This window comes from Mobula hypostoma, chromosome 26, assembly GCF_963921235.1.
Source record: "Mobula hypostoma chromosome 26, sMobHyp1.1, whole genome shotgun sequence".
In the NCBI taxonomy this organism is placed as follows: domain Eukaryota; kingdom Metazoa; phylum Chordata; class Chondrichthyes; order Myliobatiformes; family Myliobatidae; genus Mobula; species Mobula hypostoma.
Window position 1 is genome coordinate 20,992,571 of NC_086122.1, and position 17,610 is coordinate 21,010,180.

Here is a 17,610-nt window from a genome sequence, read left to right on the forward strand (position 1 = left end):
GATAACATAAAAGTGAAAAAAGGCATATAATATAGAAAAAATTAGTGGGAAGTTAGAGGATTTGAAAACTTTTCAAAACCAACAGTAGGTGACTAAAAGGACGATAAGGACAAAAGATTAAATATGATAGTAAGCTAGCCAATAATAAGAGGATACCGAAAAGCTTTTCCAGATATACAAAAAGAGGGAAAAGTAGATATCTGACCACTGGAGAGTTAGTAATGGGGGATAAAGAAATGGCAAATGACAGTGGATTCTGGTTAATAGGGACATATCGGGAATAGTACATTTTGGCCCAATTACGTGGCTGCCCCAATTAGTCATTTTCATGGAAATAGTTAGAAAGATATAAAACAAGATAAACTAACATTTCACTGAAGTACAGAACAAATTAGAACACTGCCAATACTACTGCATATAACTGTATTAGGAAAGGTATGTCGCATCAGAATTTTTCCAGGTTAGCAGACGACTTCTTCCCACGCCGTTCTGACGTAGTGGGAAATTGCGTACCAGGCAAGTTCGGCCGGGTGAAGTTTTCAAAGAGACCACAAAAGCGTGCAGGGCAGCCGGCTGGATTCAAACTCAGGACCTCCTGCCCTGCAGTCCAACACTGGTGCCACTACGCCACCAGCTGGGTCAATTAGATCCTAGAAAAGCTACTCAGACAAACCAACACTGCTTAGAGACTAAGCACAGGAGTTAATCCATTCAATCTAAAAAAAGGTTCCAAAGTCAAAGAATATTTTTGATCCTTTTACGATAACAAAATAAACAGTCTTAATGTATTAAACGTACCTACACTTACTTTAATGTAATTAAGCGTAAGTGAAACGATTTTAAATGTAATTAAGTGATTTTAAGCAGTCAACAAAAAAGTTATCACCCCAGTTCACTCCCTAACTAGACTGAACTTCAAAAGCATGATTGCGTAACTAAAACTCTCTGCTTCTTCCACGGCCCCACCCACGTGACTAACTACCACAATAAACATAATAAGCGTGCAACACAAAATACAATGCAGCCTGAAAATAGGTACATGGCTCCAAAATTCCTTATAGTTACTAGCGGAGGAATTCATCCAGTGTTTTCTTTGATTGACTGGGTTGTCCAGGAAGGGCTAGCACCTCTGGTGAAGGGGCTTGTTATGTATAATCTGGGGCAGTTCACTCACCTTTGGTCCCAACTGGACTCTAAGCGACTCCAAGTAGCTGTGTGCAACAGCAGCTGCACTCCAGTACATTGCTTCAACAGACAGGCTAAAGCAGGTGAGGGCAGCCAGCAGACTTCATTATCCAGTGGGATAGAAACATACCTGTCCTAGCATGAGAAATCAGCTCTGAAAGATTGGGCGATGAGATCCAGTTAGATCCAACAATCAGGAAAGTGGGTCTGCAACGTTCCATGGAGAACAAAGGGAATGATGAGGTACAGAAGACACAATCATTCAAGGAAGACCCCAGTTGTGACAACTACTCATAAATGAACCCGGTCTTCAGAGGTTGAGAGAGTGGAACCACCCCAGTACAACAGCTTTTCCACTTCAAAAACTCTCCTGCACAGGTTTCCTGTCATCAGATATGACGGACAAGCACCAAAAGAACAAAATCAGCGCAGATACAGTGCAGATAATGGACAGCCTTCAGACAATACTTTCGATAATTGCATCCTCTAAGTCTTCATTCAAGATGATCGTCAATACTTTCAAATTCTTTGCAGTTCTCAACTAAGTAGTGAAATCATTTCATTTTCACTCAGGGTCATTTCTGGCATCTCCAAGCCTGAATGCTCAAAACCACAGTGGGCAAAACAGTTCTGAATTGTTACCGCTCATTTCTCACCAACTATCAGTGAGAAAAATCACTGCTTTTGAAGACAAACACACACAAGTGACGCTATTTAAAAAGTGTTTGATTTTAGCACAGTGTAGTATCTAATGGCCACACAAGTGCACGCGAACAACACTAGTTAGAAACTGTTTGGCAACTGTCTCTTGCCCCAATTAAGCTGCAGAGAGTCCCAAATAAACAAAGGGAATCCCAGCTATTTTCTCAATTACTTTTTGTTCTTTTATAGTTTTCCCAAATAAGTAGCTGCCCTGATTAACCGGAATTCACTGTACTTTGTGTGTACTTCACTTTGGGAAATACTAGCAGTATGCCAGAAATCCAAGAGTGTCAGCGCTTAGAAGTAAGTGCAGTTGCTATTACCAAGGAGAAGGCACGTGGGAAGCTGAAAGATATGAAGGGAGATAAGTTATCTGGACCAGACGGACTACACCCCAGGGTACTGCAAGAGATAGCTGAAGAGATTGTAGAGGTACTAAAAATCACTACATTCTGGAATGGTTCTGGAGAACTAAAAAATTGCAAATATCATTCCACACTTTAAGAAGGGAGAGAGGCAGAAGAAATGAAATTATAGGTCAGTTAGACCGACTTCAGTTGTTGAGAAAACATTGGAGTCCCTTATTAAGAGTGAGGTTTCATGAGGTACATGAAAAAATAGGCCAAAGTCAGCATGGTTTCCTTAAGGGAAAATCTTGTCTGGCAAATCTGTTGGAATTCTTTGAGGAAATAACAAGCAGGATAGACAAAGGAGAATCACTGAACATTGTTAACTTGGATTTTCAGAATGACTGTGACAAGGTGCAGCATGAGGCTGCAAAACAAGAGCCCATGGTATTACAGGAAAGGTATAAGCATGATCAGAAATTGGCTGACAGGCAGGAGACAAAGAGTGGAATAAAGGAAACCTGTTCTGATTGGCTGCAGGTGACAGTGGTATTCCACAGGGTTTGGTATGGAGCTGCTTCTTTTCACATTATGCAGCACGTCGACAATTTGGATGATGGGAATTGATGACTTTGTGGCCAAGTTTGCACATGATATAAAGATAGATGGAGAGCCAGGTAGTGTTGAGAAAACAGGGAGTTTGCAGGATCTGGCAAATTGGGAGAATGAGCAATGAGGTGGCAGATGGAATATAGTGTAGGGAAGTTTATGGGCATGCACTTTGGTAAAAAGAATAAAGTCAAACTGTTTTCTAAATGAGGAGATCTCATGCAGGATTCCCCAACTTTCAAGTTGAGATAGTGGTAAGACCGGCAAATGCAATGTTAGCATTCATTTTGAAAGGATTAGAATACAAAAGCAAAGATGCAATGCTGAGGTTTTATAAGGCAATGGTCAGACCACACGTGGGAGTATTATGTGCAGTTTTGGCTCCTTATCTAAGAAAAGATGTGCTAGCACTGGAGACTGTCCAGTGGAGGTCCTCACGAATGATTTAGGAATGAAAAGGTTAATGTGTGAGTTGTATTTGATGGCTGTGGGCCTGTACTTGCTGCAGTTTAGAAGAATGGGGCAGGGTGGGGGGGAGAACCTCACTGAAATCTGTCAAATTTTAAAATGCCTCGTTAGTGTGGATGTGGAGAGGATGTTTCCTATAGTGTGAGAGTCTAGGATCAGAGGGCACAGCCACAGAATAGAAGGACATACATTTGGAACAGAGATGAGGAGGAATTTCTTTAGCCAGAGGGTGTGAATCTGTGGAATTCATTACCTAACTCAACATCATTTTCCTGCATTCTCACTACCAAGAATAGCCTTACTAATCAAAAAACTATCAATTTCCAGCTGAAATATTCCCAATGATTTATGGAGACCAAGGCATTGGGTATACTGAAAGCAGAGGTTGATAGGTTTTTGATTAGTAAGGGCGTTAAAAGTTTTGGGAGAAGGCATCAGATATGATAGAACTGTCAAGCAGACTTGATGGGCTGAATGGCCTAATACTGCTCCTATGTCTTACGGTCTTAAATAGATAATAATGACTGGAATAAGGAACATATCAAGAGCTAATTCATGCCACAGGACAAGGCAGTAAAACTAACCAGGAACAGGAAAGTCACAAATGAAAACAGGAAATGCTTCTTCACAAAAGAATTGAGTCTTAGAAATGAGATAATGGTATAAAAGAGTTATATCCAGAGTTATTTAACCATTAATTAGATACAAAGCTTAGGATATACAAAAGTAGATCCTACAGAATATGCTGGGTCAATAACCTTCAACCATAGATTATACATGGAATCTTCACAATGACTCAGTTGAGGAAATCACAATTGCCAAAATGTTTCTGGGTTCAACAAATGACAATTTAAATCAAGATTCGTAGTTTTATTCAACGGCATTTTACTGTCGGTTCAGAACTCACATGAGTAACTGTATCAGGCTTCTTTCAACACCAATGGCTAATCAAACTTTAACATGGGTGTATTTTAAAATGTTAAAATATTTTAGACATATTTCATCCCCTTCACTTTCAACATCATCTTGCACAATATCCATCCCTTTCCCTACGACTGCCAAATAAACCAGACCATTTGCAAATTTCAAAATTTCAAAGTACATTTATTATTAAAGAATATATAAATTATACAACTTCGAGGTTTGTTTGCTTACAGGTAGGCACAAAGAAACTGTAAAGGATCCAATTTTAGAAAAAAAGACCAACACCCATTGGAACCTGAAAACTGTATGGCATATTTGACCTTAACATTACCGACACAACTGGTCGACAGATGACACAATAGCCACTGTTCTACATACCGTCCTTACACATCTGGAGAAGGAGGATGCTCGTGTGAGAATGCTGCGCTTGAACTACAGTTCAGCATTCAACACCATAATTCCATCCAGGCTCAACAGGAAGCTCAGAGACCTCGGCCTTAACCCTGCCTTGTGTCGCTGGATCCTGGACTTCCTGTCAGATCACCAGCAGGTGGTAAGAGTGGGCTCCCTCACCTGTACCCGACTCTCAACACAGGAACTCCTCAGGGCTGTGTACTAAGTCCCCTCCTTTACTCCCTGTATACCCATGACTGTGTCGCCACCCACAGCTCTAATCTGTTAACTAAATTTGCCAACGATACTACATTGATTGGCCTTATCTCAAACAATAATGAGGTGGTCTACAGGGAAGGAGTCATCTCTCTTACACAGTGGTGTCAAGAAAACAACCTCACCCTCACTGTCCCAAAAACAAAGGAGCCAGTTGTGGATTACAGGAGGAATGGAGATGGGCTAATCCCTATTGACATCACTGGATTTGGGGTTGAGAGGGTAAACAGCTTTAAGTTCCTCAGCATCCACATCACCGAGGACTTCACATGGTCTGTACACACCAGCTGTGTGTTGAAAAAGTCACAACAGCGCCTCTTTCACCACAGATGGTTGAGGAAGTTTGTTATGAACCCCCAAATCCTAAGAACTCTCTACAGGGGCACAATTGAGAGCACCCTGACTGGCTGCATCACAGCCTGGTATGGGAACTGTACCTCTTTTAATCGCAGGATTCTGCAGAGAGTGGTGTGGACAGCTCAGCACATCTGTAGTTGTGATCTTCCCATGATTCAGGCCATTTACAAAGACAGGTGTGAAAAAAGGGCCCGAAGGATCATTGGGGATCTGAGTCACCCCAATCACAATCTATTCCAGCTGCTACCATCTGGGAAACAGTACCTCAGCGTAAAAGCTCCGGGACAGCTTCCTCCACCGGGCCATCAGACTGATTAACTCGCACTGGTTTGAGTGTACTTCTATGTTACATTGACTGTTCTATTTAATATAAATTATAATTTACTATGATTGCACATTTAGACGGAGACGTAATGTAAAGATTTTTACTCCTCATGCATGTGAAGGATTAAAGAAATAAATTCAATTCAACCTTCAGAGCTCACATCTATCAGTACAATCATTAAGACTACTTGTTTCCATCTTCTTGTCAGCCAAAATCCATGACCATGCTACTTCTGCTCTTGATTCCATTGCACCAGTATCTCCTCCCAGATTTTCCTTTCCACAGAACACAGATCAAATGAAAACCTTCTGGTTATATCTTGACGCAAGTGCACTTCATCCTTCGTCTCCAGAATGTTGACGTACACTAATCCCCAATGACGTAATAACAGGATTTTAAAATTCCTTGTTTTTGTTTCGGAAAAAAAAGTCCTTTGACAATCTCACCACTCTCCTATCTCTGTAAATGCCAGCAGTCCATTAACCAAAGAAGATACTTCCACTCGTCAAGTTCTGAACTTTTATCACAAAGTTTAATTCCCTCACCTATATGCGTCAGTCTCTTCAGCTGCTTAGGTCCTAAGCTCTAAAAGTTGTTCTCTAAACTTCATTGCTATTTCTTTTTCCTGTATGAAACTACTTAAAAGTCCCATCTTTGACGAAGCCCTCGATTACTAATCCTGCTATCAATTTTACTATTTTATTATTTTACTATGTTGAAGGAGCTACATAAATGTAAAATTGAATTTTTGTCATTTTCTTTTAAATTTTGCATAGTCTATTTCAGATAGAAATTAAAGGTAAACAGGCTCATTTCATTTTTAATATGGAACTTCTCAATATCACAGCTGTTACAGTTGGCATCTTCATCTAGGAAAAGCAAAACAAGAAAATCAGCAAGCGTTTCGACCATCACATCAAAGAAAGAATTAAATTCATGCGATGGTATGCTCAATTTTGCACTGACAACAGAGCAATGATTTCTCAGGTGAATAAAAATTCATAGCATTATTCTGAAAAATTATTCTTTAATACTGGACATCCTTCAGTAATAAAGGAAACTTAAGATAGGAGAATTTCTGTTTTTTGAAGTTGGGGCAATGGGTAAAAAAAAGTACATGAAATTTACAGGCAAACTCTGCATTACAGAAATTCCAGTAACAAATCTGCCCTTACCAAATTCACATATGATAAAAATTTATTCTAACAGGATGTTTCAATTTTTTTAAGCTCACATTTCTTGACAAATGCGCAGGTGGCATGGCTTCATGCTACACAAAATTCTTATACGGACTGTTTTCTAAGAAAATGGACCACACAAATCCCCCTCCCCAAAACACCCTGCTGCCTGTAATGCAGGGATCACCCTGTAATAAATTATTGGGACATTCGTCCAAATACCAAAGTAACAGAAACAGGTCACTGCCTTTTGAGTGTTCAGCTTGTTTTCTAGGCTCACCCAAGATGGAAAAACTCAATACTGAGTTTGCTTATGGGTATAACTACCTTATTTTGTAACATTGTAAAGCACTTCATCCCTAGAAAGCATACCTCCAAGCAGCTCATCACACACCATATGACTGTCAATCAAAATTCTACCTCAGCTCTGTTTCAAGTTTTGATTCCAGCCCCACTACAAAAACATCGACTGCACAATGACAGTTCAGAATAAAGATGCTATATTTCAGCAAACAAAAATTCCACCTATATCCTATATGCTCTCTCAGATGAAACATCCTTTACAGCAGTGGTCTCTCAGTTATGGCCCACAATTACCTCCATCAACATCTGGTCATATTGCTGTTCGTGGAACCTTGCTCTGAGCATATTGGCTCCCGTGTTTCCTACATTGCAAAGATGACTGCACACTATTGGATGCAGAACACTGGGATACCCTATAATAGTGATGGACATTTTCTAAATGAGAGTTCTCGTTTACTTTTAGCAACAATATATAACAAAACTGTTTTGTACACAAAATTCAAAGAAAAAAAATATGCCATTACAATCTATAATGAAGTATTTTTGCCCATGGTCCACTCTACTCTCCTATCAGATTTCTTCTCTCCAGCCCTTTATCTTTCCCTCCCACTTGGCTTCACCCACCTACTAGCTATCCTTCTTCCCCTCCTCCCAATATTTTAATCTACCATCTTTCCTTTCCGGTCCTGAAGAAGGGTCTCGGCCCAAATCATCGACTGTTTACTCTTTTCCATAGATGCTACCTGACCTGCTGTGTTCCTCCAGCGTTGAGTGCGTTGCTTTTGATTTCCAGCATCAGCAGGATTTCTTGTGTTAAACATCACAATTACTCTTCTGTCCATTTGAAATGCCTGTCATAAACTCAGCTCAGAAAAATCAAGAAGATTCACATTTTTATGCAGAGGGCTACTTGATCCATGGCATCCTTGTCTAAGATCATTGAGATTGCAAAATCAAATTTCTTAACAGCAAGCTTGTTTGACAACATCTTCGCTGTATCATGTGAAAGTTGCAAGTACTGAAATCTACCAAGATTCCAATTGCAAAACATTTCATGTGGAACACATTACTGACTGAATTTATCAATTTAACTTTTTTTGCTTTAAAGATTCAATTAATAGTTAGCATGCTATTCTGAAATGTGTAATGAAACAGAAAATGCTTAATCTGGTAAAACACATAGTCTAATCGTTAATTCTTAAATTTAGATAGTGTTCTGTATTACAAGGAGTGTTCAGCATTGGAATTGGCAGGAAAAAGAATTATGAGAATACTATTGGACTGTTGTAAACAAATAACTAATTGCATTTTCACATGTATGCCATAAATCCTGATGGCTCTCATCTCGAGCGGCTTTCCCACAATGAACACACAAAAAGATAGCAAGCTACCTTTTAAAAACATCCAGACTTTGGATAATTAAATTAAAACAATATAAAACTTTCACTGTTTTAAAGTTCGTATACAAATGTGAATGCAACTTCCTCAGATTAATTGCAAACTGAGCAAACGTTAAAACTCACGATCCGGCTTTCAAGGAGTAAATCTTTATCATCCTCTCAGAAACAAAAGCATAACACGGCATGGGCCACACTAAGTTACTATCGCGATATTAAAAAGGCCCCATTCAAAGTTCCACCTTGTGTCATTTATAAGCTATAAAAACATAACTACAATGGCCAGGGAGCCCTCCCGCCACTTAGGCAATATTTTGAATTGCAAGAATCTGCAGCCAGTAACGTGCTACATGCCTCGCTTGTAAATAATGCAGCTGCACGCGTATTTCACTATAAAATATGGGGTTCGCGGTTTCCGTCCCACTGACTCGGCCGGCCTTACATGTGTGTTTTTGTGTCTCTCCTGGACTGACAAGTGACCCCCTCCTTTCCTCCCCTGCAAACCACTCGCCTCAATGCGCTTCCACCCCCTTGTTTCCAAACCGAGATTAAATATTTGAAATATTTTCCTCCCCTCAGGGAAAACAACAGTGACGCCTGCGGTTGCAGAACTGAAGGCGGCGGATTCGCCAGACCTACCGTGTGCGGTGAACCTGCGCATCTGGAGGCGCAGTGATCGGCCTCCTCTCTCCGCTCCGCCATGTTGGTAACACCAACATCGAGACGTCACGCAAGCCGCCGCGAGACGCACCGTGACGTTCCACCGGACTACGTCACACGCAACGGTGAACCGAACCTACCGTGTTGTGATGTCACCGAGCCAAGGCGATTAATGGGTTTCTGCATGCCGAGCCCGGGGATAAAGTTTCGAGGGAGGTTGGTAACTTCCCGCGTTTTGGTGTTCACTTCTATCCCACATCTCAAAGTCACCCAGTTGGGATTTATATTGCACTTGTTCAGGTGTCGGGGCATTTAACACCACATTAATTTTCATTATAATGATGGACATGCAGTCAAATTGTCGAGAAATTTCCACAAATAGCAACATTACTAGTATATAGCGTCTTTACAATATTGATGCACTGCAAAATCAAAGCAACCAGGCACAAATTTCTGCAGGTTCTGGGGTCCTGAAATAAAATTGAAAGCTTAAAATACTCAGCTTCTGTAAAGACAAGGAAATAGAGTCAGGTCAATGGGAACTCACATCTGGAACAGTAAACTGATCAAGTATGTTAAAGGAAACAATAATGAACCCAAACACAAATATTACTATCGTTCTCCCCATTTCCTGTGCTACTCACCAGGAGCACATGATCCTCAGTAGTCACCTAGAACATAGAGAATATTGCAGGTTAAAATGGTCAATATTTTTATAATTGTTTTTTTAAGTTTTTTTTCTTTTTTATCATCAATTTCATTGTTTTTGGTCATGCATATTTTTACACATGGGAAAAAATGCAATTTTGATAATCAAGAGTGAATTACAAATTGGAAGAACTGACCATTGTGCAACGATACATCTTGTGGAATATGTAGATGATCAATTAATATTTGCATTGAGTTGCAGATGTGTACTTCCTCCATATGTAATATACAGTATACCATCATAAATTAGATAATGTCATGCTTATCTATTAATGAGCTGTTTTACCAAATGGTAAATGGTGCACATAGCGGATGTGATCATTTTATTCCAGCGAAATGTATTTAGATTTGTCCATTAATTGATAAAATAAACTATATAAGATACTGAATGACTCATTCAAACTTTTCCCAAAGCAAATTGCAGATAGCAGAAATGTATTTTAAAAAAGTACAGGGGTGAAATTTCATGGAAAGTTAACTCCAGATTTCTACCAAAAAATCAATTTTAATGTGCAGGCAGCAAACGTATAAAAACACGCAATCTGAAAAAAAATCAATTTATTTTCATGAGGTACATAGATATATCTTGAAATATTGCATTTCCATGCACTTTGTACAACCTTTCCAAAATAAATTCCTTTTGCATTCCTTTCAAATTGGTTCAAAATAATATGGATCCATTTTAAACGTGGACTTAAAACTTCAGATGGAAATATAAAAAATTGACAGAGTGGTTGACTTTAAAATGGTAATTAAATTGTATCTGAATGTACTGGTCTAAAATACTTAAGAGTTAAACCTGCTTTTGACTCCCCACATGTAGTACTATGAGACAGAAATTATTAAGGGTTTTATATGTGTGTATTACTATACTTAAAGTGGAAATTACAGTCCATGATACAAGGGTACAAAATGCAGACAATATTCTGTGATTCATCCATTCATTATCTGTCATGGTTCTGGAGTTCATCAGTGAAATTTCCAGAAACAAAATATACAGTGCGAAGACCTGTGAATTTAATGAAGATGATAAGAAAGAACTTGCACCTATATAATTAGTTTTCCTTTGTCTTGAAACAGAGCAAAAACGAAGTGTTTCTTGGAGCAATATATGGATAGTCCAACTACGGGAAGGACCACACTGGGCTTTGTTTCAGGAAATGAGTTTGGCCAGGTGATTGGCCTTTCATGGAAGAGCATTTTGGAAACAGTAATCACATCTCCTTCAGTTTTAAGCTGGTTTCAAATAAGACTAGGTCTGAAATTTGTAGGAAAATACTAAATTGGGGGAGAGCACATTATTGCATTATTATTCAGGAGTTGGGGGTAGGTAATAGGGAACAGCTATTATTGGGCAAGTCCTCTCTGATGTGTGGGAGTTGTTTAAAGACCAGTTGATCAGACTTCAGAACTGGGCAGCACTTGTAGCCCCTTATTGTTTAATATTATGATTAATGATATTTTCTCTGAGATAGGTACTGTTGTGGGTAAATCACTTTTTGCAGATGTTGCAAACAACAGGAATTCTGCAGATGCTGGAAATTCAAGCAACACACATCAAAGTTGCTGCCTGGCCTGCTGCGTTCACCAGCAACTTTGATGTGTTTTGCAGATGATGCTGCTTTATGGATCAGAGGTAGAAATTTCAATTTATCTGCATACAGGATGCAGTGAGTGATTAATAAGGTCAAACAGTGGGCAAATAGATGGGGTTTTAAGCTTTCAGTGGTTAAAACACAAGTTATGTGTTTTACAAAAAGGATCAATAAACCAATATAATTTGAAATTATATGGTCAAACTCTGGAAGAAGTGTCCGTGGTAAGATTTTTTGGCATGTGGCTGGACAATAAGTTGACATGGCAGCACCATATCAGTAACATCATTAACAAATGTAAAGGGGCATTAAATATCCTTTGGTGTCTATGTGGGTATTCTTGGGGTGTTACATAAGAAGGCCTGTTAACCATTTATATTTGTTTAATGAGATCTGTACTTGATTGTACTGTGTGGTTTATGGATCAGCTTCATCTTCAAACTTAAAATGTTTGGATGTTGTACAAGCACAGGCTTTAAGACCATGTGGTGCAGTAAGGTTGTCCCCTGTTTGGGCTTTACAGGTTAATATGGGATAATTACCCCTACCGTTGCGAAGGGGGCAGAGGAATGATCACCCTGTTAAAAGTGTGTTGGACAACTGTTGGGAGCGTCACAAGAAGAGTGTTTTTAGTTTTGGGTGGATGGGTTCTTATCAAGCTAGGAATATGGGTTTGCTGGATTATGCAATAACGTTCCACTGTAGCTTTTTCGGTAACCCCACCGTGCAAGTGGCATTGATAGGGCAGATGTCTTCAGTGCATCCAAGAGTGCTTCTTGAAGCAATACATGGATAGACCAACTTAGGGAAGGACCACACTGATCTTTGTTTTAGGAACTGCGTCTGGCGATTAACCTTTCATGAAAGAGTGTTTTTTTTTCCAATGCCTTCAGTGGATTTTAGGTTGCATGATTTAATGAAATAAAAGGATCCTGATATGCGTGAGAGTCCGTTGGTTCATCAATATATTAAGGAAAATTACTGTGATATGTTACCCATTTTTACTGATGGATCAAGAGATAATTTAACAAGGAATGACAATGTGGCTGTTTTGTGCCTAAATTACAGGTAACAATAAAGAAACGTCTTACTAACCAGTATATGCAGCAGAATTGCTTGCCAACATTTTGGGCTTACATTGGGTGGAAGAAATTTGTCCTTGCAAGGTTATAATTTGTTCAGATTATTTTTTTGTTTTGACTAGCCTTAAGACAGGTCATTCTAACAGTAGGTCATATTTACTGCTGGAAGCTCTTTATTTCATATTCAAAGTATTGGATTACATGTCTGCTTCCTTTGCATCCCTACACACGGAGGTATTGAGGGGAATAAGCGGGTTGATTGTTTGGCCAAAAAGGTGTTAAACATTCAACTGTGGATATAGACCTTCCACTTAGCAAATCAGAAGCTAATGGGTTGGAGGGGCTAAGAATTAGGATATTACGGCAAGACTTGTGGGATAATTGCCATAAGGGGAGACCCCTTTACAAAATACATAAAACTGTTGGATTGATGGGAGAAGGGGGTAAAACAAGAAGGGAGGGAATTATATTGACTCGACTTGGAATTGGGCATATAATGCTTAATTATTCCTTATATCTTGTTGGAAAACATCACTTTGGAGTATGTAGGTGTTGTCATCATTATGAAACAGTTCAACACATTCTTTTACAATGTGAAGCATGTGAGGTTGAAAGAAAGCAAATGTAGGCTACACTACTAGCTTTGGGGATTATCAATTTTCATTTAAAAACTACTAAGTTATGGAGGTGACTTTATTAAATTCACAATATTGTCATTTATTATTTACAATCTATAGGGCTTTTGGGATAACTTAGTTTTCATTCGATAAAGTACTAGTAAAGGAAAGGTACGCCACATCCGGAGTTTCTCCGGTTAGCGGACAATTTCCCTCCACGCCTCTCTGACGTAGTGGGGAACCACGTGCGAGGCAAGTTACAGCAGTGGTTTGCCATTGCCTTCTGCTGGGTGAGTTTCCAACGAGATCACCAGCTCGTAACCCAGCACGGATGGAAAGCGTGCAGGGGAGCCGGCTGGATTCGAACTCGGGACCTTTCGTCCCGAAGTCCAGCACTGTTGTCAGTACGCCACCAGCCGGGTTGCAAAGAACTAGTAGGTGGTTTGATTTCCCAACTCTCTACACCACACTCCAGTCCAGTTGGTGGTAGTAATGCACCTTTAAGTTGGATTGCCAACTGCCATTAGAAGTCAGAAGAAGAAGAAGAAAAAGTAGTTCCAAACTGATATAATTCAGTAAGGAGGAAGGGCATGGATGACAAACCTTGGCTGAAGAGGGAATTTCGCCAAAAAGAGAAAGGAAGCATATGTAAGGTTTAGGAAACTAAAATCTTACTGGGCCTTTGAGGAATATTAAGAAAGCTGGAAAAACCTCAAGCTGGGGATTAGAAAGGCCAAAAGGGGTCATAAAATGTTCTTGACGAACAGGATTAAAAAGAATATCATGGCAATTTATATTTGCATTAAAAGCAATAAGATAATCAGGGAGAGGGTTAACCACTCAATGATAATGGAGAGAATTTCTGCATGTAGTCAGAGGATGTGGGTGAGATAGTACATGATTAAAACCAAGGAACTGATTGTAGATTTCAGGAGAGGGAAACCAGAGGTCCATCAGCCAGTCTGCATCGGAGGATCAGAGGTGGAGGGGGTTCACAACTTTAAATTCCTAGGTGCTACTATTTCAGAGGCTCTGTTTTGGACCCAGCACTTAAGTGCAATTGCAAAGAAAGCACATCAGTGTCTCTATTTCCTTAGAAGTCTGGGGAGATTCAGCATGACTTCTAAAACTTTGATGAACTTCTATAGATGTGGAGAGTGTATTGAGGACTGGCTACATCATGACCTGATAAGGAAACACCAATCCCTTTGAAAATCATCTGCAGCTCAACATCAGTAAGTCAAAGGAGATGGTGATGGACTTTAGGAAGACTAAGCCTGCATTGCTCCTGTTACTATTAATGGTGAGGTCGTGGATGTGGTGAGGACCTACAAATACCTGAGGGTGCGCCTGGATGACAGACTTGAGTGGAGCATCAACATAGAGGCTGTGTACACGAAGGGCCAGAGTTGCCTCTGCTTCCTGAGGAGACTGAGGCCCTTTGGAGTATGCAACCTTTTCCTTCACCTTCTACCAGTCTGTTGTCGCCAGATCAAACTTCTGTGCTGTAGTGTGCTAGGGCAATGGCATTAACATGGGTGATGCCAACAGGCTCAGTAAAGTCATTAGAAAGGCTGGCACTGTTATAGGAGTCAAACTAGACACACTGAAGGCTGTGGTAGATAAAGGGCCCAATGGGAAATTCTGGACAATGTTTCTCACCCTCTGCATGGCACCTCGGCTGAACAGAGGAGCACTTTTAGTAATAGACTAAGACAACTGCACTGCTCCAAAGAGCGCTATATGAGGTCATTCTTACCCTTGGCTATTAGCCTCTATAAGGAGTCAACCTATAGCTGGGGAAATGATGACCCCCTTCTGTTAGACGGTTTGAGGTAACTTATTTTTTATTCTTCCTTACTTCTCTTCTAATATTTGTATATCTGTACACTTGTAATGCTACTGTGACACTGTAATTTGTTTGGGATAAATAAAGTATCTATTTTTTAAGGCAGGGAAGTCCCAGAGTCTGATGGGTATGTCCCAGGTTACCAGAAGAGAAAGAGGGAATTGCTAGATCCTCAGTGAAAATCTTGATATCATCACCAGTGAAGCCCTTTAGGACTTGGGAGACGCCAATGTGGTTCCTTTGTTCAAGATGAAGAATAAGGATAACCAAGGAAATTATAGAGTGGTGAACCCTGCATGGATGGGCAAGATGACCTCTCAGGCCAAGATTGATGTGCACTTGCAGGAGCATGGCCTGATCAGGGACAGTCATAATTGCTTCGTAAGGAGCAAATGATCTCTTGCAAACTTGACTGAAACTCTACCATGGATGGTCCCATGCCCAGCTACGAAATAAGAAGGGTTGGACACAGGGCTAGCAACCCCATCCCATAAAAACCCAGAGTGAAAGAAACGGCATCACTATCAACAAGACCTTATCCTTGGGAAAGGAAGGATCTTCGCCAGGAAGATGTATGAAGGCCTGTGTTGAAAGTGGAAGCCACAAGGACGATCAACCTTTGACCCAGGACAGAGGACTCTAGCAAGCTGCTATTGGTGACCTATGACCCAGCAGTGGTCATTGACTTAAGAAGAAGAAACTTGAGAATTTTTTTTTGAGGAGGAGATTGATGAATGTAGGGCATTGGATATTGGTAAGGCTTTGACAAAATCTGTCATGACAGATTGATCCATTTTCAGATGTATGGAATCTGTTTTGTTGTTTAGATTCAGAATTGGCTTCCCCACAGAAGAAAGGGTAGGGATGAAAAAGCGAGTCTTGCTGGAGGTCTTGGATGAAAAAGCAGATGAGTGGGTTAGTAAGTTTGCAGATAGCACGAAGATTGATGGAGTTGTCCACAGTGAAGATTGTCAAAGGATACAGTAAGCCCAATATCAGCTACAGTTATGGATTGAGAACTTGCAGATGGAGCTTAATCTGGGCAAGTGTAGGGTGCTTCCATTTGGGAGGTCAAATGCAGGGGAAAAGTATATAATTAATAAACCAGAATACAATAACAAATATATGAGTAGAATTAGGGAATCGTAAAATTTAACTCTCAAGTCCCTTTGAATCTCCAATTTCTGAATTCTCTCCCCATTTAGAATGAGGCCATTAGGCCATTCAGTCCTTACAGACTGACTAAAGAATTTCCTCCTCATCTCAGCTTTAAAGGGATATACCTTTATTCTGAGTTGGTGTCCTTGGACCAGGACTCTCCTACTAATGGAAACTCCCCTCCACTCCATCTCGGGTTTCAGCATCTAGTAGGTTTCAATAGATCCGCACTCTTCATTCTGATCTCTGAGCACAGGACCAGAGACATCAAATGCTCTTCATTCCTTAGATCATTATTGTGAATCTCCTGTGAATCCTCTCCCGGACCAGCACTTCATTCCTTTGATACCCCGAATTCAGAATTCTCTCCCCAGTTAGAAAATACTTCACACCTTTACTCTTCCTACCAATGTGCACAACTCCACACTTCGTTCTGCTGTACTCCATCTATATTCCATCCTTTTTACTTCCATACTCTCCAAATCTGTCCGTCTTTCTGCAGACTCCCTACTTCTGTGACGCGAACTGTTCCTCCACCTGTCTTGTTATCATCTGCAAACCTGGCCACAGCGTATCAATTCCTTCATCCAGATCATTAATGTATAAACTGTACAAGTTGCGACCCCATCCGACATCTTCGGAACTCCATTTGTCACAGGCACCATTCTGTAAAGGACCCCTTACTCCTGCTCTGACTTCCACCAGTCATTCAATCTTCTATCCATGCTAGTAGCTCTTTCTAACACCATGGCTGTTGTCTTGACAAGCACGCTTTTGTGCGGCACCTTATCAGTGACCTTCTGAAACTCCAAGCAAACAACATCTACTATCACTCCTTTGTCTAACTTAAAACTGTTCTGACTTTGCCCTATCATGCATTTCCGAATACTCCAAACTTTCATCTGTAATAATGGACTCCAAAATCTTACCAACAAATGAGGGCTAACCAGCCTTAATAAGAAAGACCCTTAATAGCAAAGATGTGTAGAGAGATCATGAGGAGGCAGATATAATGGTGGCATTTAAGAGGCCTTTGGATAGCCACACAAATATTCTGGAAAGGGGGCAATTATAGGAAGAAAGCATAACAGTGCCACTACTTCCTTAGGAATTTACTGAGATTCAGCATTACATTTGAAACTTTGACAAACCTCTATAGATGTATAGTGGAGAGTACGTTGACTGGCTGCATCACAGCCTGGTATGGGAATAGCAATGCTCTTGAACAAAATATCCTAGTGGATATGGCCCAGTCATCATGAGTAAAGGCCTCCCCACCATTGAGCACATTTACATGAAACACTGTCACAGGAAAGTGACATCCATCATCAGGGAACCCCCACTACCCAGGACATACTCTCTTCTCACTGCTGCCATCAGGCAAAAGGTACAAGAGCCTCAGGACTCGCACCACCAGGTTCAGGAACAGTTACTTCCCCTCGGCAATCAGGCTCTTGAACAAAAGGGGATAACTTCA

At 40.3% G+C, this 17,610-nt stretch overlaps 1 protein-coding gene across 7 annotated transcripts in view; it reads right to left on the reverse strand.

Moving 5' to 3' along the window:
* LOC134338194 (zinc finger MYM-type protein 4-like) overlaps positions 1 to 17,610 on the reverse strand; it is a 228,336-nt gene that overhangs the window by 164,858 nt on the left and 45,868 nt on the right. For 5 of the 7 annotated variants that reach the window (XM_063033847.1, XM_063033846.1, XM_063033845.1 and 2 more), the window contains exon 3: positions 9,769 to 9,795. The exons of 1 other annotated variant lie outside the window; for it this stretch is intronic. In XM_063033847.1, the coding sequence (XP_062889917.1) occupies positions 9,769 to 9,795 (27 nt within the window). Of the gene's footprint in view, positions 1 to 9,103; positions 9,296 to 9,768; positions 9,796 to 17,610 lie in introns of those variants that run through there. One more of the 7 variants, XM_063033848.1, reaches the window with a different exon arrangement.